A 21,070-nucleotide genomic window follows, 5' to 3' on the forward strand; every position below is an offset into this window, starting at 1 on the left:
ACTGGACGTTATGTCTACTGTGTGATACCCTCTGGATAGGCCGCTGCACCTGCTGTCTTCTAATTGTTTCTTAATGACATTTGCAGAGATGTTCATGTTGGTGTATATTAATGATATATATTTATTTTCTCTCAAGGCATTGATCAATATATGAACATGTTTGGAAGGTCTTATCTAGGCTATTTAAAATAATTTCTAAAAGTAGAATTTAACAGATCAGCTCTTGTATTTTGTACCATTACAAAGTTACCCCCGTTTAGAATTGTGAGGGCACAGAGAATTTAAACTACGCACAGTGTTTTGTAGGATTTTGCCCCCTAAATACAGCTGGTCTTTTTTCTTAAATCAAAATCTTAACATTTTTGGTAAGTTTTAAGGCCTATTGCAAGCTGCAAGAACAGACAAACTATTTTTTTTACATTTATAGAAAAGAACGCTTCACTTCAGAACACAGTTTTATGTGGTAATTAATAAACTGTCCAAAAACATTAAAGGAACACTTTTTAATCCGAGTATTGCATCAAGTCAATGAAACTTCTGGGCTATTGATCTCCTCAGTTAAGTAGCAGAGGGGGTTGTTAATCAGTCTCAGCTGCTGTTGTGTTCATGAAATGATCAACAGGTGCAATAGAGGGGCAAAGGGCAACAATGAGACGACCCCCAAAACAGGTGGAGGGAGGCCCTCTTCATCTCTTTTGTCACTCGTTTTGCATTTGGCTACGCTCAATGTCACTACTGGTAGCCTGAGGTGATACCTGGACCCTACAGAGGTTTGTGGCACAGGTAGTCCAACTTCTCCAGGATGGCAGGCATTTCAATATGTGCCATTGCCAGAAGGTTTGCTGTGTCTCCCAGCACAGTCTCAAGGGCATGGAGGAGATTCCAGGAGACAGGCAGTTACTCTAGGAGAGCTGGACAGTGCCCCTCGTAGAAGGTCCTTAACCCATCAGCAAGACCGCTATCTGCTCATTTGGGCAAGGAGGAACAGGATGAACACTGCCAGAGCCCTAAAAAATGACCTCCAGCAGGCTGGCTGCTGGTGTAAATGTCTCTGACCAAACAATCAGAAACAGACTTCATGAGGTTGGCCAGAGTGCCCGATGTCCTCTAGTGGGCCCTGTGTTCACTGTCCGGCACTGTGGAGCTTGATTGGCCAAAATACCAGAATTGGCAGGTGCACCACTGGCAGCCTGTGCTTTTCACAGATGAAAGCAGGTTCACCCTGAGCACATGTGACAGAAGTGAAAGGGTCTGGGGAAGCCATGGAGAATGTTGTGCTGCCTATAACATCGTTCAGCATGACCGGTTTGGTGGAGGGTCAGTGATGGTCTGAGGAGGCAAATCCATGGAGGGCCTCTCAGACCTCTACTGGCTAGACAATGGCACTTTGACTGCCATTAGCTATCCTTGGACCCATTGTCAGACCCTATGCTGGTGCAGTGGGTCCTGGGTTCCTCCTGGTGCACAAAAATGCACTGCCTCATGTGGTGAGAGTATGCAGGCCATTTCTGGAGGATGAAGGACTTGATACCATTGACTGGCCCCCACGCTCACTCACCTGACCTCAATCCAATAGAACACCTCTGGGTGTGACATTATGTTTCGGTCCATCCGACACCACCAGATTGCACCTCAGACTGTCCAGGAGCTCAGTGGTGCCCTGGTCCAGATCTGGGAGGAGATCCCCTAGGACACCATCTGTCATCTTATTAGGAGCATGAAACCCCCGACATTTTCAGGCATGCATATAAACATGTGGGGGCCGTACAAACATCTGAGTATGATCTGGAGTTGCTGCAATGAAATTTCGGCCAAATGGACTTGCCTGCCTGCCACATCATTTTTTCACTTTGATTTTTGGGGTGTCTCTGAATTCAGTCCTCTGTCAATTGATAATTTTCGTTTCCATCAAATGATGTGGTATCCTTTCGTTCCTAACACATTACCATATCAGTAGAGATATCCAGCAGGATTTTTTTCCCATTGAGATCTGATATGTTTTCAAAGTGTTCCTTTAATTTTTGAGCAGTTTATATGCCATGATTTGGAAGAAAGAACTTTGAGTTGGAAAAATACCAAACTTATGTTTTAAGTAGCTTCTGTATTATTTAATTTGAATGGACATGAATACCCCTTATAGCCATTTTGATGCTGGTGTCCGTGTTGTGTGCTAGTAACCAGACTGGCAGTTGTCACAAGACTGAAGTCAATGCAACTGGTTATGTCACATAATCTTTCTTCTTCTTTTGGCTAATCCCGTTAGGTGTCGCCACAGCGGATCATCTTGTTCCATTTTTTCCTGTCTTCTTTATGTTTTTCTGTTACACCCATCACCTTCATGTCCTTTCTCACCACATCAATAAACCTTCACTTAGGCCTTCCTCCTTTCCTCTTGCCTGGCAGCTCTATCTTTAACATCCTTCTCCCAATATACCCACCATCTCTCCTCTGCACATGTCCAAACCAATGCAATCTCGCCTCTCTGACTTTGTCTTCCAACCATCCAACTTGAGCTGACCCTCTAATGTTCTCATTGTGTCCATCCTCGTCACACCCAATGCAAATCTTAGCATCTTTAACTCTGCCACCTCCAGCTCTGTCTCCTGCTTTCTGGTCAATGCCACCGTTTCCGACCAATATAACATAGCTGGTCTCGCTACCGTCCTGTAGACCTTCGCTTTCACTCTTGCTGATACCCCTCTGTCACAAATCACTCCTGACACTCTTCTCCACCCATTTCACCCTGCCTGCATTCTCTTTTTCACTTCTCTTCCACAATCCCCATTACTCTGTACTGTTGATCCCAAGTACTTAAACTCATCCACCTTCTCCAGCTCTGCTCCTTGTGTCCTCACCATTCCACTGGCCTCCCTCTCATTTACACACATGTATTTTGTCTTGTTCCTACTGACCTACATTCCTCTCCTCTCTAGAGCATATCTCCACCTCTCCAGGGTCTCCTCAAACTGCTCCCTACTCTCAATACAGATCACAATATCATCAGCAAACATCATAGTCCACGGGGACTCCTATCTAATCTCGTCTGTCAACTTGTTCATCGCCCTTGCAAATAAGGAAGGGCTCAGAGCCGATCCCTGATGTAATCCCACCTCCACCTTGAATGCATCCATCACTCCTACTGCAGACCTCACCACTGTCACACTTCCTTTGTACATATCCTGTACAACTCTTACATATTTCTCTGCCACTCCTGACTTCTTCATACAGTACCACAACTCCTCTCGAGGCACCCTGTCATATGCTTTCTCCAGATCCACAAAGACGCAATACAACTCCTTCTGGCCTTCTCTATACTTCTCCATCAACACCCTCAGAGCAAACATCACATCTGTGTTGCTCTTTCATGGCATGAAACCATACTGCTGCTCACTAATCATCACCTCACTTCTTAAGCTAACTTCATGCTGTGGCTCATCTATTTTATCCCCCTGTAGTTACCACAGATTTTAGTCCATTCGAATTTCATGCTGTCACAAACCTTATGTTTGCATCTCTCTGTGTTTGTGTGGGCTTCCTCTGGGTGCTCCAGTTTTTTTCCCAGAGTTCAAAGTAATGAAGCTTAGGTCGGCTAGTGATGCTAAATTGGCTTGTGTGTCTGTGTGTCTGTGTTTGTGTTCACCCAGTTACAGACTGGCACACTGTCTAATGATTGATCTCATCTTGCACCAGGTGCTTTCTGGATGGGGTTCCAGCTGCGCTGTGGCCCTGCTCTGGATAAGCAGGTTTGGAAAATGTATAGCTGAAGAAATGGATGACATTGGAAAAGTGCCTATGCCTAAGAGAAGCAGAGGCATGTTGAGATTAGTGTTGCTGATACAACTGCACAAGTTTTTAACGCTCAGTACCTTTTCTTAAGGGGGTGGGGGTCTGTACAGCAAAAAAATAGATCACTAATTAAGAAAAAGTTTAGAATGAAAACCTGCAGCCACTGCGACCCTCCAGGACTGGAGTTGGGCACTCCTGAGCTAAGCGGAGTTAAGGAACATGCCCCGAAGCTGGGGAGTGAGTGAGGAAAACATTGTTGGCTCGATTCGTGTTTCTAGGATTCGCGCAAAGAAATCAGTACCACAAGTGAACTATGATACATAGCGAAATGAGAGAAGTCGCAAAATCAACCGGAATGTTCAAGCATATTATAGAAAAAAAACCCTGATCTAAATCTGTTAAGTAATTCTCTTGTTTAAAGCGGACAGACAGACAGAGAGATTGGATTATATATTTTATATATTAGTAAACCTTCAAAATAATGTGCAGTTAATGTCTCAACAGTATTCTCAGCATTTCTGGAGCTTAGTAAAGTCAGATAACTATAAGCATATTCACCAAGCAGCTCTGAAAATGTCTGCTTTGTTTGGGTCTCCATACCTCTGTGAGTCTGACATGAATGTTATGAAATCAAAGTTCAGAACAAGACTGACAGATGAACATTTAAAGGACTCCATAAGAGTGAACCTACGTGGCTCCACTCCACCATACACCTGCTTCTCTTATTGACTCCATGCAGTGCCAGTCATCTCACTAACTGAAAAACACATCACACCTGCAACTGGACCTGTGAATACTCTTGTGAAGTGAAACAGCGACATGGAACAAAATTACAAATGAATAAGTAATATCTGTGTTTCTGTAATTGCATTGTTTTGTTTTGACAGCATTCATGTTTTAATGCAATAGTGTGAGATACACAAGAAAATGCATACAGACATACAAAATGCACTTGAAAGTGAACTAAATATTTTTTGTGATGCTTTAATGCAAAATATGAGTTGTGGACACCAACATTTTATAAATGTTCAGGCAAATCAAGCTTATTCAGTTTGTTTGGGTTTAAATAAGCTATGAGAATAAACGTTAGAAAACATGAGTAGCTCTCAGCCATTTTCATTTTGTAAAAGTAGCTCTCAGGTGAAAAAAGGTTGGAGACCCCTGCATTAGTCTATGATTACATTAGGGCCCCGTTACACTATGGTTAAAATTAGGGTTGTAGGAGGGTTATCTGAGTCAAAAGGAGTTTTGTGACTAGCGTTGTGGGCATTACCTGATCTATGCCATAGGTATTGCAAGCTGCAGCTAGACCCGTCTCGTTTGAGAAGGAATACCTAGTGATATTGAGGCATTACATGACTGACCTCGTAGGTACTGCAGTCTACAATTATACTCTGTTGTCTCGTTTAGAGTGGTAATTCCAAAAGTACTTTTATTGCCGGTTTAGGAGCGGCTTTTATTTTGATACATTATCGTGGGGTTAACCACCGGAAGTAGTTTTTTTTCTAAATGCTACTCGTTGCCAACTTCGCCTAGCAATGCAATCGAGAGGCTTCCTGCCTTGATGGTGTTTAACTGCCAGGGGAACCAGGTCCTTGAAAAAAGGAACGGTACGTATGTTTTTAATGTATGAAAGTGAAAAGAAATGGGGAAAAAACACAGCAGGACAAATGCGGAGTTCACTGGCGCCACAGAGTGTAGTGATTGAGCTCCACGTGACGGCTTTTCTTTATCTCGGTTACGAATCGCGGGCTCAGTTGGTCACGTAGAAGGAGTCCGCCAGACTGCTATAGGGGTGCCGTGAAACGCAACACTATGGGGGGTTCATTTATTCATTCTTATCTTTTTTATTAAATGAGTCTGACTCTACAGTCGTCTAGCGATAGCGACACGTGAGACTTGACCGCCCTCGCCTTCTGTCCTATGGGCGCTGCACGCGTGTCTACTGAACATTTCTGTTTGCAGTCCGCTCCTCGGTGTCCACGGCTTGCTTTACCTTAATGATCCAGTGTCAATTCTACTTTTAGAACTGCCCATTATTGTTCATTCTTCGGCGTTTCACTCGAAGTCAGGTTACCGGGGTTTGTATTATTAAAAAAAAAAAACGACTTCTGGGTTTTTCCATTTAATACGAATGTGTAGGAGAATCTAATCAAGGGGTCTTTAACTCCGCCCTCCCACTGGTGTGGTGCTAAGGTGTCACCCGTTACATGGCTGCACTTGGGCCCAAATCTGGGACCCCGAGTTAATTTGTCACGTGATGGGTGCAACAATACGCCGTATCAGCGTGTGCTCCTAACCTCTCTCTTTCTCTTTATCTTCAGATACTGTATAATGTACACGGGTTGTTGGTCACATGTAGGCTAATTTTGTATCTCATTATTGTTTGGCTGCTAATTAAGAAAAATAATAATAGTTAAGGGGACTGAGCAAGTCAGTTAAAGTTAAGACCAAAGAGTTAATTAGCAGCAAAAACTGATCACTAATTAAGAAAAGGGTGAGAATGAAAACTTGCGGCGCTGGAGATCCCTGATTTAATCGGGATTTAGCCCACACAATGCAATGCTTTCTGTCACCCCTATTGGTGTATATATGGTGATTGACTATATTTACGTTAAAGGCAGTTTGTTCTGATTATAACAGATGAATAGTGGTAGTTGGCAGAGCTGGATGTAATATTTTTGTTCCCCATGGTGAATCTGTAATTGGTGCCCCATTTCTCCTTTGCTTTGAGTGGATTCACCACTGCCGGACATGTACATAGAGGCATGGGAGAGGAGTCTGAATTGAGGACCGCCATGGAGGGTTTTGATACAGAACAGTGCAATAACAATTAAAGATTGATGATGATGGTGGCAGGGGGTGTTACTTACAGCAACATTTATTTACAAGATGGGAAGTATGTGCTTGGGGTGCCATTTTAGAAAATGTGTAAGAATTAGGACTGTATTTGAAACTTTTGTTTCAAAGTTATTGTCTGTTTTTACATGCATGTTTTTATTACTCTTTAATATTGTTTTTTGTATCGGTATACTGCTGCTGGATTATGTGAATTTCCCCTTGGGATTAATAAAGTATCTATCTATCTGTCTATCTATCTATCAGAAGGCTTTATTTATTTAGCATTTTAAGGCTTTCTTAAAAATAAAATTAAAAAAAGTGACCCTTATGTTGCATAATCAATCATAATTGTCTTTTGTAGATCTCTGGATAAACCACCAGCCTGCTGGGTAACACACACAATAATGGCGACAGGTTGGTTAAATTCTTATCAAGATATTTCTGTAAACATGTACATTTCATTAAGATTACTGAAATAATTGGATTTGTTTAATGAGAAAATTCAATGAAATTGAAATACTGTATGATTGATTATCCTCAAACATTTACTTATGATTTCTTATTTACCTCATCCACACTAACATGTGCATATAATGAGAGTTTTTGCAATGAGAGAGCAAATATGGAGAACATGGCAAGAGCGAATATCACATATGGTGGTAAACAACGGAGAGCGATATTTGCCAAGTGTTAATGTGACTCCATTTGAGAGAGGATTACAGTTTGAGCTAAATCAGCCTTTAGTAATGCATTCAACAGCTGCAGTCCTGTCTCCATTTTGTTTGTTTAATTTTAGTTTGCCACATCTGTGGGCTCTGCTATGCCAGCGTAATGATTATTATTATTTTCTATGTGGTAGGTTATGATTTTTTACCCTCACAGTCTGCCCTCCCCTTAGAATTTGGAAGACCACCTGTAATAGCAGTGGTTTATGTAGGTTGTTTGACATGTTGACCAAAAATCATCATGTTAAAAAAAAAATATATAATTGGAGTGATGGGAGTCGGATAGTTGTATGGAGTCTTTGCTGTTTCAGGCAACCACCTAGTTTGCATAAAAGGGCCAGCCAGCCCTGGCAGTTAGAAAATGAAATTGATGCACTAAATACAGAGGTGGAGAAGAGAGACAGCAAGAGTGAAAGGGACGATCTGTAAAACAGTAATTAGGCCAGCTATATTGTATGGTTTGGAGACGTAGCATTGATGAAAAGACAGGAGGCACAGTTTTTTGCTTGGAGTAACAAGGGTAGGCAGGATTAGGAATGAGTATATTAGACAGACAGCACAGGTAAGACTGTTTGGTGACAGAGTGAGAGAGGCTATACTGAGACGGGTTGGGCACGTGCAGAAGAGAGATGAGAGGGGAAAAGAAACAAGAGGAGGGGAGGTTGTGACGGAGGACATGAAGGCAGTCCGTGGTAGCAGAAAATGATGTGCAAGACAGGGATAGATGGAGACGGATGGTGACCCCTAAGTGGGAGCAGCCGAAAGAAGTAGTACTTAATACATACTGCATTTACTCATGATAAGTTCTCCCGCGGTTAAGTCGGGGCTTGATTTTACCATATAATTTTCCGGTATTGTATAATGTCGGTCGTATAAGTCGAATGCAGAAAAGTCACGCTATTGGTCCAAGAGATTATGATATGTTAACACCCACCTGAGAGAGTAACCATGGAGCACACGGCCTTTTTTTTTCTATGTGGGTGCGGCAATGCGCTGTATCAGCATGCGCTCCTAACATTTCTCTCTCTATTGTGCCTACGTGACCAAATGGTAATACCCAAACTATTTTGAATCAACGTTTACACCGATTTGTGTTTTTTGTATCTCACACCCTCATACACCTTTATTGTAAGAGCATCCCTTATCTACGATGGAGCATTCAATCAGAAGAAAATATGAAGCTGGTTTTAAATTAAATGTTGTTGAAGTAGCGAAAGAAATTGGTAACTGCGCTGCTGCAACAAAATTCGATGTGTCTGAGAAACTGATGTGAGATTGGAGGAGGAAAGAAAATGTAAAAATAAAATTGCAAGGGACTCATTTCTGAATAGGCGTATTAGTCAGGGTCTGATTTTTACGATCGATTTTTCGGGTTTCAAGACCCGACTTGTACACGAGAGTATACGGTATGTGAAGTATAGCGGCCCGGACACACACAGATGGACACCGTTTTAATCATCACCCACGTTTATTTACAACTATATTACAAAAGTGCACCGCCACCAACCCCCCAGTCTCCCCAAAGTCAAAAGTCACAGTCCACACACAAACACTCGGGCCTCTCCTCGCCTCCTTTGCCACGACCTTGTCCTCCTCCTCACCCAACTCCAGCCTTGATAACAGGGCGGCGGCTCCTTAAGTAGGTGGCTGATTGGTGACCACACCCAGCCACCTGCGACAGGTAGTTTAATGCAATTTTTTGGCACCAGAACCCCACCCTAGGCAAGGTTTTGCTCTGGGGTCCCCCAACAATGCACAGTACTAAAACATAGTGTGATATGTTCCACCTTTGAGGTGCGACTTGAAAAGAAACTCCAAAGCTTTTGCAGATGTGCAGCTAAGGCAATGGCATCTCTTGAGCTTCTGGATTCTTCTGCTACCACTGAATTTAGGGTGTGTGAAGTGCTGGGATTTTTTTTATTTTTTGCAGCTGTCTGGCCTGCACTTCTGTGTGCTTCCCCCATTATGTTGGCATAATTGTCATATTGTTGCTCTCTGCAATCATCAAAACAAATCTTGGGTACCTCAAGTCTGCCAAGGGCAAGACAACATTTCTCCTTTTGTCTCTGTTGTTGGAAGGAATCCCATGAAGTGCTCCTTAATCGTGGGTACTTGTGGGTGATAAGTTTGCTCCTCGTGGTCTACATCAGGTGTGCAATCCAAAATAATGGAGTTATATTTGGGATGCTTGATGTCGCTCAAAAAATATGATCAGTTACCTTAACATGTTTAGAATTAATGAGCCACATTTGAATTGTTTTGCTAGGGTAGCTTGGGTGGGTGCTGATGCCACTCTTGATGCATTCTTTATGCGGTTTCTCAGCAGGATCTAGTGGTGGTGCATTAACGTGCTGTCTTGCTTCATCTGATATGTCTGTCTCAACAGCGGGCAATTCAGGTGAATTAGACAGTAGCTGGCTGGCACCAGTGAGGGCTTGTATCGAGTGCTGGGGAGAGGATGGCTGACTGGTACCCTTAACTGCTGGCATAGGGTGTGAAAGAGAAGAGGCAGAGCGACAGCGAGCTTCCAATGATGGGGTCTCACAAGTTGGAGACTAGGTAGAGAGGATGGTGCTAGAAAGTATGTCAGTAGTTCACCCAAAAGGACAAAAGTCAGACGTGATTTAAAATCATTCCATAAACACTGATAATGTGATATATGAACTCTGGTTTAAATTCCTGCAAGATAATAATTTGATTATTTGAAACCGTTCTAGTTAATACAACTACAGCTGAATAAGAAGGAAAAAAAACTAACCAGCAAGATAGTTAAGTGAGAGTAAAGCTACAGTACATCGATGAATTGGATAATATTTAATATTGCACAACCAATAAATATTTTAAGACACAAAAGTGAGACCAGCTATGTTATATGGGTTGGAGACGGTGGCACTGACCAGAAAGCAGGAGACAGAGCTGGAGGTGGCAGAGTTAAAGATGTTAAGATTTGCATTGGGTGTGAAGAGGATGGATAGGATTAGAAATGAGTACATTAGAGGGTCAGCTCAAGTTGGACGGTTGGGAGACAAAGCCAGAGAGGAGAGATTGTGTTGGTTTGGACATCTGCAGTGGAGAGATGCCAAGTATATTGGGAGAAGGATGTTAAGAATAGAGCTGCTGGTAGAGGAAAAGAGGAAGGCCTAAGAGGAGGTTTATGGATGTGGTGAGAAAGGACATGCAGGTGATGGGTGTAACGGAACAAGAACCAGAGCTGCCGGGAGAAGAAGAAGAAGATGGTGGGTTATATATATATATATATACACACACACACACACAGTGGAACCTTGGTATACGTCCTTAATTTGTTCCAGACCCTTTGACTTGTACAAACAGGACGCATACCAAACAAATTTTTCCCATAAGAAATAATGGGAAAATGATTAATCCGTTCCCATGAAAAAAAAAATCCTATTGCTATTGGCATATTATACATTGTTGGGGTTGTATAAAATAATTTAAACACTGCTTAATACTAAAATACATAAATACAAAAGCAATTAGATGAAATAAATGAAAAATTTACCTCACTTTTCTTTTTAATAACATCTTTGTTTTTCACTATCGTAGATACCGTCGTTTTCTGCAAAGGGTATGCAACAGCCACGTCCCGGATACGCATGCCACCTTTATACTTTTCAACAATCAATTCCAATTTACATGAAAAAAAACACAATCACGTTGTGACGATCCAGGTTTGCTGTATGCTCCCATCTGCTGCCGGGGAGCCCTTGAACCGTCGGTAATGTGCCTCACTGCTAACTTCATCGGTAAAGCAAGGGGATGGTGAAAAAATGCAAAGTGCTTTTATTAAAACGATTAACAAAACAAGGTGTTCAAATTAAAGTGCAGTCTCCAAAGTTCCAATAATCCATAAAAATTAGAAGTGAAACGTGGAGGTTAAAAACAATAGAAAAAAGTCTTCTTAAAAACAACGAAGTTAAAATAGAGAAGGAAGCATTCTTTAAAAATAAAAAAAAAAACAAGAAGAAGCCCGGTGCCTTTTTACCTGGCAGCCCCCCTGCTTCCCAACAGGGGAGTCGCCCTACTTGCAGCTGACGTTAACTCTGCCTACTTCAGCTACAGTACTTTGCTCGCGCTCTCTCTCTCTCTCTCTCTCAACCTCCTGTCCGTTCTTTCTTTTTACTCCCCTACTAGCCGACTCGCGCTTCTGTTTATCAAGATAAGCAGCCCCAGGAACAATCATGAATGCGGACGGTCCCTCACAAGTGCACTTTGGTGAGAAACGCCCACATCGCTAATCGCCCTGACAACCTTCAGCCACATAACCACCACGCCCCCTCACCAAGCTGCGAGCGCGGTGATTATTTTAAAGCTGGACTTTGACAGGAGCTGTGTACCCGCTATATCACACACGTGAAATTTCACAGAGAGTTATAGCAAGGGTTGTTCACTGAATGCTAGCAACAGGCATACTAACGCTCGTGGGCAGTCGTAGCTTTATATCGAGAGAAGTAAACAAGGTTAGCACGCAAGTCGTATTCCAAACAAAGGTATACCAAGCAAAATTTTCGTGCCCAAACAGGGCGTATACCAAGTTGGACTTATTCCAAAGCAGACGTATACCAAGGTACTGTGTTTGTGTGTGTGTGTATGTGTATATATATATATATATATATATATATATATATATATATATATATATATACCACTGTGTGTGTGTGTGTATATATATATATATATATATATATATATATATATATATATAAAATATTAAATTTGCTTGAACATTCCAGTTGATTTTGTGACTTCTCTCATTGCGCTAAGAATCATAGTTCACTTGCAGTACCGATTTATCTGCGCTAATTCGAGAGAGAGAGATGTAGGGGGCGGGGCTGTCCTTACTCACGCTTCAACCTTGGGGTGTATCTTACCTCTGGGTTATTTTGTAGAATTTACTTGAACTTTCCAGTTTATTTTGCAAGTTCTCTCATCACACTAAGAATCATAGTTCACTTGCAGGAGGAATATATTTGTGCTAATCTCAGACATAGGCTGCGGACTGAGAAGATAGCATAACGTCAGGTGTATGGAGTCAATCTACCTCGAGCGTGACTTTCCTCCACTTAGCTAGTGATGCCTGTTTGTTTATTGATTTTTAAAGTTTGCCCTGTTTCACTGCTATGCGGGTGGAGCCACGGGGGACGGCTAGTAGCTGATATAATAGAGCGGCTCAATACTCCATAAAGTCTAATAGTTATAGCGTGGGCAGTTTCAGAGTGTTTCCTCTTTTAAAATGATTAATCACCCGAGGTCAGGTTAGAATTCAGGACACAAGGAGTTGTGCTCTCTTGTGTAGGTAAACACAGTGCATGAAGATGTCTTAAAGTGTTTCTTCTTGGTGTTTAGGAGCCTAGCACTTTTTTTTTTCTTTTGATTAATTTATTGAAAAAATGTGTGTTGTTCTTTGTGAATTCTCTTAAAGTTGATATAGCTTTATTTACCCCAAGGGGTAAATGTAGCTTTTTACAGAAGCCCAATAAATATTATAACAAATGCAAAACACAAAATAATTGATCTTATTCACTCCCTTTAAGTCATTATTTACATTTATTTATTTGGCTGATGCTTTTCTCCAAAGTATCTTGCACAACATTTGAGATGCATATGGTTACATTTCTTTTGTTTTTTCCACTTGGAGCACAGGCTGGAAAAATGACTTGCTCGGGGTCACACAGTGTCAGAGGTGGGATTTAAACCCACAACCTTTGGGTTTGAAGTTCAGGGCCTTAACCAGTGTGCCACACTGTCTGTATTTAGTGGCGGGCAGCAATTCCAGCCTTGAATCTGCTCGCACAGGTCTCTGTTAACCTTTGCACTTCTGGACGCTGCCATTTTTCCCCCTCTCTACTTTGCAGATCTGCTCAGGCTCAGTCAGGCAGCACCCCTTGATTGTGAGTGAAGTCTCGATTCATGTTTTAATCTTTTACAGTGAAACTCAAAACATTTACTTATTAGTAAAGACTTGACCACAGTGTGACCCTAAAGTAGAGGAAGTGCTGTATAATGTAGCAAAAATAAAACGCCTCTGTGCCCCAAAATGTAATTCTAATGTACACCTGCATGGAAACCTTATGCAGTGCAGATCAGGAAGCCACACCGACTCCTGCGTACCCGTGGAGGAAGGCCCTGTGTTTTCTGCTTCGACTGGTGTTCTCTGCCCTGAGTCTGCATTTTAAGAAGACTAATTGGACATTGGGTTACAGAGTGTTCATGCTGCATAAAGCACAAACAGAGACACAGCATGTAAACTGTGTGACGCACTCATGAGGTATAATTAGTGTGCGATTTTGGGCTGAATATTATAAGAGTTTCATGCAAACTCTGGAGAAGGTCTAGTCAAAAGCAGCTAGACTTATCCAAGTGTACTGAGAAAGTTTTCTATGAGGAAAGTTTAAAGACAGTGACTTAAAATATTTTCACTTTTGTTGGTGGAGTTTTCATTGTAATTCTATTCCATTCTGTCCACAGAGAGTAAGAAGAAGACACTTTGTCTAGTAACACGGAAAGTGGAGAAGTGTCTAGCTGTCCAGGAGCTGCTACAGACAGAGCATTAACAAGGAACCTCCAAAGGGACCAGTCCTGCGTTAGGTGCTCTCCTTCCCAGTGCTGCCACTTCAGAGCTCCCTGTGCTGTGCCACGCTGCTTAACAGTTGATGTTCTGCATGTATGCTTTGGTGGGGATCTTCAAGGTAAATTGTGTTGTTGTTTTGAAAGAAAGCAGAAAAGAGCATCACGCAATCATTGACTGTACTAACGAGCAGCTCAACCGACAACTAATAACCAAGTGTATTAGCCAACAGACTAACCTATTAGATGTTGCATCTTGGGTACACCAGACCGATGGAGTGCTGTGAAGCTCATCCCTAGATGACTTGAAGTACCACACTGATGTGCCTGAAACAAGACTCCCCAAATCTCAGAGAGGCAAGATTGACCAAACAACAGCTGCCATTTACCATAGGCTTCCTTCAGTGTGTGATAACTGGACATTTTGGATGTTCTCACTAAGGGCCCACGTATGTTGTATCTTTTGGGGCTGACCTTTTCTCTGAGGGGGAGGTACAGTAAGGAAGGCCATCTGTGCAACATTACGGTGCAAGCACTCCCTGCACAACAGAAGAAGGAAGGAGAGAATTTCACAGTTGACCAGAGTCTCACTTTTATCAAAGACATGGAGAGCAAAACAAATCTGGACATTAAAGAAGAAAGCTGTGAATGGGAATCTGTGCAGCACCAGATGAACATTTATAGCATTAAAGAAAATGACAAGTGTAAATCAGAAACTGTAGTCCTCAAGGAGGAGTCTGAGCCAACGTCTCACTCCACTGACCTTCAAAACCATGTCAAGATAGATGACTTTAAATCTGAGCATGTGCCCCCAGATGAGGAGTTAACGGGAACAGGAATTACGAAAAGTAGAGCTCACTCCCTCCACAACCATTCTGTCCAGGTGAAGACCGAACCTTTGGATTATGACATGAAGAGAAGTGAAAAGGCATCGTGTTCAACGTATTCTGGAGAAGGTAAGAAGTAAAGTAAATGAGTCGGTGTGAAGTTTGAAGTGATCTCCCTAAAGGCCCACTCTCTCTGTCTCACTGAATTTGATTTATCAATTCTAAAGTGTACTCCATCTTTCATAACTATTGTGCAACTTGACACTTTCTTGGTTAACATAAGGTGGCATTGTTTCACAAATTCCTTTAAATCGCTTTTCTCCAAGATGAGGAATCCCTAGCTGATTGCCTTAAATAACAAGTAACCATTTGCTTCAGACACCTAAGGAAAATCGCAGAAGACACAGAACAATATCAAGTATGCTTACATACTCAAAATACACTGAAAAATACACAAGGCAATGTTTTTACCCTGCCCTGCCGTAGACTGGTGCCCATCCAGGGTTATTTTCACCTTTGTGGAAGTCGAAACCCTAATTTGATTTAAGTTGGTTTGAAATGTTATGTTTTTTTTTTAGATGTACAGTAAACCCTCGTTTATCACGGTTAATCCGTTCCAGACTCTACAGTGATTAATGAATTTCCGCGAAGTACGATTCTTTATTTATAAATCAAATGTTTTCGCAGTTAGAGCATAGAAAACCTGTTTAAGACCTTCTAAATACATTTTTTAACATTATTAGAGCCCTCTAGACATGAAATAACACCCTTTAGTCAAAAGTTTAAACTGTGCTCCTTGACAAGACAGAGAAGACAGTTCTGTCTCACAATTAAAAGAATGCAAACATACCTTCCTCTTCAAAAGAGTGCGTGTTAGGAGCAGAGAATGTAAGAGAGAGAGACTGAGAGAGAGTTTAGTAAACAATCAAAAAATCAATAGGGCTGTTTGGGCTTTTAAGTATGCGAAGCACTGCCGGACAAAACAGCTGCAAGGAAAGGAGCAATGTGAAGGTAGTCTTTCATCATTTTTTTAGAGGAGCGTCTGTATCCTCTAGGCCAGTTTGCGAACAGCCCCTCTGCTCACACCCCCTCCGTCAGGAGCAGAGAATGTCAGAGAGAGAGCGAGAGAGAGAGAAAAGCAAACAATCAAAAATCAATACGTGCTGTTCGGGCTTTCAAATATGCAAAGCACTGTGCGGGAAGCATGTTCTATACCTTTGAGGAGTTTTATTTAATACGTAATACGTGCTCTGATTGGGTAGCTTCTCAGACATCTGCCAATAGCGTCCCTTGTATGAAATCAACTGGGCAAACCAACTGAGGAAGCATGTACCGTAAATTAAAAGACCCATTGTCCGCAGAAATCCGCGAATCAGCGAAAAATCTGTGATATATATTTAAATATGCTTACATTTAAAATCCGCGATGGAGTGACGCCGCGAAAGTTGAAGTGAGATACAGCGAGGGAATCACTGTAATTAACCCTTAATGTTAAGATAAAAACAGTCCAGCAGTCATCATTATTCTCTGTTTGTGCTTCTCAAGGGGAGAATATGCAGAAAACACTTTTCTAGAACATTAGCAATAAATGTCAGCTTACAGGTAGCAAGCTAATGAAGAATTGGACTGATTCGCCTGATTATCTGCTTTGTTAGCATCTCTCTCTTTTCCTTATTTATTACTGTGTGGGTTTTTGTTCACCTTTACTTTTTTGGTTAACACCAGCATGTAAGAACATGAGGCATTACTTTTATAATTACTGTAAATACTCACGTATAAGTCAGATCTTGAAACCCAAAAAATCAATCATAAAATCAGACCCCAACTTTTTGCCTGTTCAAAAATGCGACACTTTTTTTTTTTTTTTTTAAACATCTTCTTGCCTCCTCCAATCTCACATCAGTTTCTCGGACACATCAAATTTTGTTGCAGCAGCTCAGTTACCAATTTCTTTTGCCACGTCAACGACTTAATTTAAAGCCAGCTTCATATTTTTCTTCTGATCAAACGCTCCATCGTAGATAAGGGATGCTCTTACGATAAAGGTGTATGAGAGTGTGAGATACAAAAAAAAACGATCAGTGCAAACGTCCTTACAGAACTGCAAAGAGGCTAGCATGTAGTGCAGGCATGGGGGTTGGCAAGTGAAGCGAGCAGGGGGCAAAGCCCCCTAGTTACTCTAAAACAAATTCTTCAACAAAAAAAACATGGTGACACGGCTGGAGACTTAAGGGCAGATTTTGTGCTAATTTTAGGAAGTATTTGTTTATGCAAAGAACCATATACACTTGGAATAAGCTTTCAAGTGGTGTGGTAGACAGTAGGACCTTAGGGATCTTCAGATCAAGTACTGAAATTACTTTGGGCAATCCAGGTGAATTGGATGGTTGAGCATGTTAGAACAAAAGTGAAAAGAACAGGCTATTCAGCCTAACGTGTTTGTGATTGAACAGGAGAACCAGAGGAAGATTACATGAAGATACTAAGAGTGATCTGTCAATGACACAAAGTAATAAACACTTAGGACGTGACTCATATCATCCTTTTTAAGTAGAGAAATGGAATCTTTCATCATGAAAATCAAAATATTGGGGTTGGCCTAGCATTAACTTGGGATTAGTTCAACTGGAATAAGCTGTTCCACATTAAATGATTATCTCTTGTCAATTCAGTGTTTCAGCTTTTAATTTTTACACAAAATTGTGCATATATATGTTTCTGCAGATTTACAAGAAAGTGGCACCATCTGTCTGTCTTTATTTCCTGAGACCATTCTTCAATGTAGACCACAGCAAAATGAAAATATGAAAAAGCTGACATCTGGATCATCGATTTTGTTACCTGCCACGTTGCCATTTACTTTTCTGCCTTTAGTAAAATTAACAAGAATAGACAAAGTAAATACTCCCCAAAGGGTGCATGATGCAAATTCTGCATCTTTGAATGTCAGCCAGGAGCACAGGAGAACGTCTAAACAAAAATCTAAAACTAAAAAGAAGCGGAGTTCCACAAGACGGAAGTCGCATTACTGTTCTGAATGTGGCAAACACTTCTCACGATCTGGCCATCTACAGGCCCACACAAGAATTCACACAGGAGAAAAACCGTATTGCTGTTCCGAATGTGGAAAACGATTCACCAACAGTAGTTATCTTCAGATCCACAAAAGAATTCACACTGGAGAGAAGCCGTATCGCTGTTCCGAATGTGGAAAACAGTTTCTCACCCAGAGCATGGTTAATGTTCATGCCAGAGTCCATACTGGAGAGAAGCCATATTGTTGTTCAGACTGTGGCAAAAGATTCTCCACCAGTAGCATTTTTATGAGTCACAGAAGACTTCACACTGGAGAGAAACCGTATCAGTGTTCTGACTGTGGAAAACAATTCTCACAAGTTGGTGGTCTTTTGATCCACAGAAGAATTCACACTGGTGAGAAGCCATATTCCTGTTCTGAATGCGACAAATGCTTCTCCACAGGAGGTAGTCTTCAGTACCACAAAAGAATTCACACTGGAGAGAAACCGTACTGCTGTTCTGAATGTGGCAAACAATTTGCTCAGGTAGGTAATCTACAAATTCACAAGCGAACTCACACTGGAGAAAAACCATATTGTTGTCTTGAATGTGGCAAACAGTTTGTCACTAGACACAAGCTACGCATCCATGCAAAAACTCACATTGGAGAGAAGCCATATTGCTGTCCTGACTGTGGCAAACGATACACTGAAAAACGCTGTTTTCAGACCCACAGACGAATTCACACAGGATAGTGTAAATTGAGGGTTGGGCAGCCAAAGATGCTCAATGGAGGGCATAAGAGAAAATTGTATGAGTAATTAAGAAAGCAAGGGAGGGAAGCAAAGGCCAAATAATATGTTGTACACCATCTGCCAACATCACCTGATATGGAACAGCTAGGGGTTTTATGGCAAAATAGAATTATGTCTAAAAAGAGATTAAAAAAATGTATCGACCTCTTTCTGAGATGGATGACTGAGATGACGCTCTGCTAGAAGCAGTTATTTTTTATTTAATTAGAGATCTTCTGTATTCTAGCACTCATCTGAAACCGAGCACTCTGCCAAACAAATGCACAAAGACAACAGAAAGATCTTACATTTAAGGAGCCGTTAAAATCCGAGTCAAAGGCAGTGATGGCGTCTGTCATAGGTTGATGGAGAGGATACCGACATAAGGTCCCCATCAACTGGGTTCCTCCATTGAAGCCACAGAATATGCGTCCTGATCTTCAGTCAGGCTGGAACTGAAGCAGGGAGTGAGAGTTTGATATTAATGTTGGAAAGGAAAAAAAAAAACAGGGGGTCCCTTATCTTTGCCTGACACTCCAACACGCACACAAAACGGACACCACCTGGCAACACAATGACGTGAGAGCATTGCACAGAAGATCATATGGAGAATGCTCTCAGTTTGAGGTTGCTGATTGTTGTCCTTAATCAGAGTTCTGAGGATGGCCAAGTCTGTGCTGTGCTGTCCAATCAGTTGACAGAATATGTCTATCCTTTGAGTTCAAAGCTCCCCTTATCCAAGGTGACATTTCCATGGGCAAGTGACCAGTTTTGATTTAGAGCAGGTGGCACCAAGTGCCACAACCAGATACCAAGAAGAGAATCATAGCAGAGGATGGTTAATAAAGGCTCATAAGGTAATGACATGGATTTACCATTTTAAAATCATTCTGTAGTGGTTGTGGCACTGAAGAGAAAAGTAAAAAGGTGCGACATTTCTCTATTTCACTAGAGAAGAGGCTGGAAAAGTGAGTTATGCTTGAATTCCAAGATGGTGATAAAGGGAAAGTTTCAAGAGTGATGTGCACCTGGAAAATAAATGCTGTACATAAGGCAAAGGAAGAAGGAAGCTATTAGATAAATAGCTTTATTTATGGATATGTCCATAAATATTTGGACAGAGAACTTTTTTCTAATTTTGGTTCTGTACATTACCACAGTGAATTTTAAATGAAACAACTCAGATGCAGTTGAAGTGCAGACTTTCAGCTTTAATTTAGTGGTGTGAACAAAACGATTGCATAAAAATGTCAACACAATCCCTTCATTTCAGGGGCTCAAAAGTAATTGGACAATTGACTCAAAGGCTATTTCATGGGCAGGTGTGTTCAAGTCCGTCGTTATGTCTTATCAATTAAGCAGATAAAAGGCCTGGAGTTGATTTGAGGTGTGGTGCTTGCATATGGAAGATGTTGCTGTAAAGAGACAACATGCGGTCAAAGAAGCTCTCCATTGAGGTGAAAGAAGCCATCCTTAAGCTATGAAAACAGAAAAAACCATCCGAAAAAATGCTACAATATTACGAGTGGCAAAATCTACAGTTTGGTACATCCTGAGAAAGAAAGCAAGCACTGGTGAACTCAGCAACACAAAAAGACCTGAACGTCGACGGAAGACAACAGTGGTGGATGATTGCAGAATCATTTCCATGGTGAAGAGAAACCCCTTCACAACAGCCAACCAAGTGAACAACACTCTCCAGGGGGTCGGTGTATCGATATCCAAGTCTACCATAAAGAGAAGACTGCATGAAACTAAATACAGAGGGAGCACTGCAAGGTGCAAGCCACTCATAAGCCTCAAGAATAGAAAGGCTAGATTGGACTTTGCTAAAGAACATCTAAAAAAGCCAGCACAGTTCTGGAAAAACATTCTTTGGACGGATGAAACCAAGATCAACCTCTACCAGAATGATGGCAAGAAAAAAGTATGGAGAAGGCGTGGAACAGCTCATTATGCAAAGCATACCACATCATCTGTAAAACACGGTGGAGGTAGTGTGATGGCTTGGCGTGCATGGCTGCCAGTGGCACTGGGACACTAGTGTTTATTGATGATGTGACACAGGACAGAAGCAGCCAAATTAATTCTGAGGTTTTCAGAGACATACTGTCTGCTCAAATCCAGCTAAATGCAGTCAAATTGAGGCGGCGTTTCATGATACAGATGGACAATGACCCAAAACATACAGCCAAAGCAACCCAGGCGTTTATTAAAGCAAAGAAGTGGAAAATTCTTGAATGGCCAAGTCAGTCGCCTGATCTTAACACAGTTGAGCATGCATTTCACTTGTTGAAGACTAAACTTCGGACAGAAAGGCCCACAAACAAACAGCAACTGAAAGCCGCTGCAGTAAAGGCCTGGCAGAGCATTAAAAAGGAGGAAACCCAGCAACTGGTGATGTCCATGAGTTCAAGACTTCCGGCTGTCATTGCCAGCAAAGGGTTTTCAACCAAGTATTAGAAATGAACATTTTATTTCCAGTTATTTA

The 21,070-nt window shown here is 41.6% G+C and overlaps 1 protein-coding gene across 1 annotated transcript in view; it reads left to right on the forward strand.

Annotated features, from left to right (window-relative positions):
- The first annotated feature begins 5,309 nt into the window (after nt 1-5,309).
- The window catches only part of LOC120534641 (zinc finger protein 135-like), a 46,470-nt gene continuing 30,709 nt past the window's right edge, over nt 5,310-21,070 (forward strand). The window contains exons 1-4 of the mRNA XM_039762232.1: nt 5,310-5,396; nt 6,989-7,041; nt 13,842-14,896; nt 17,492-18,539. Of these exons, the coding sequence (XP_039618166.1) occupies nt 14,392-14,896; nt 17,492-18,539 (1,553 nt within the window). The 5' untranslated portion in view covers nt 5,310-5,396; nt 6,989-7,041; nt 13,842-14,391. The remainder of the gene's footprint in view (nt 5,397-6,988; nt 7,042-13,841; nt 14,897-17,491; nt 18,540-21,070) is intronic.

Source organism: Polypterus senegalus, chromosome 8, assembly GCF_016835505.1.
Source record: "Polypterus senegalus isolate Bchr_013 chromosome 8, ASM1683550v1, whole genome shotgun sequence".
Classification (NCBI taxonomy): Eukaryota; Metazoa; Chordata; class Cladistia; order Polypteriformes; family Polypteridae; genus Polypterus; species Polypterus senegalus.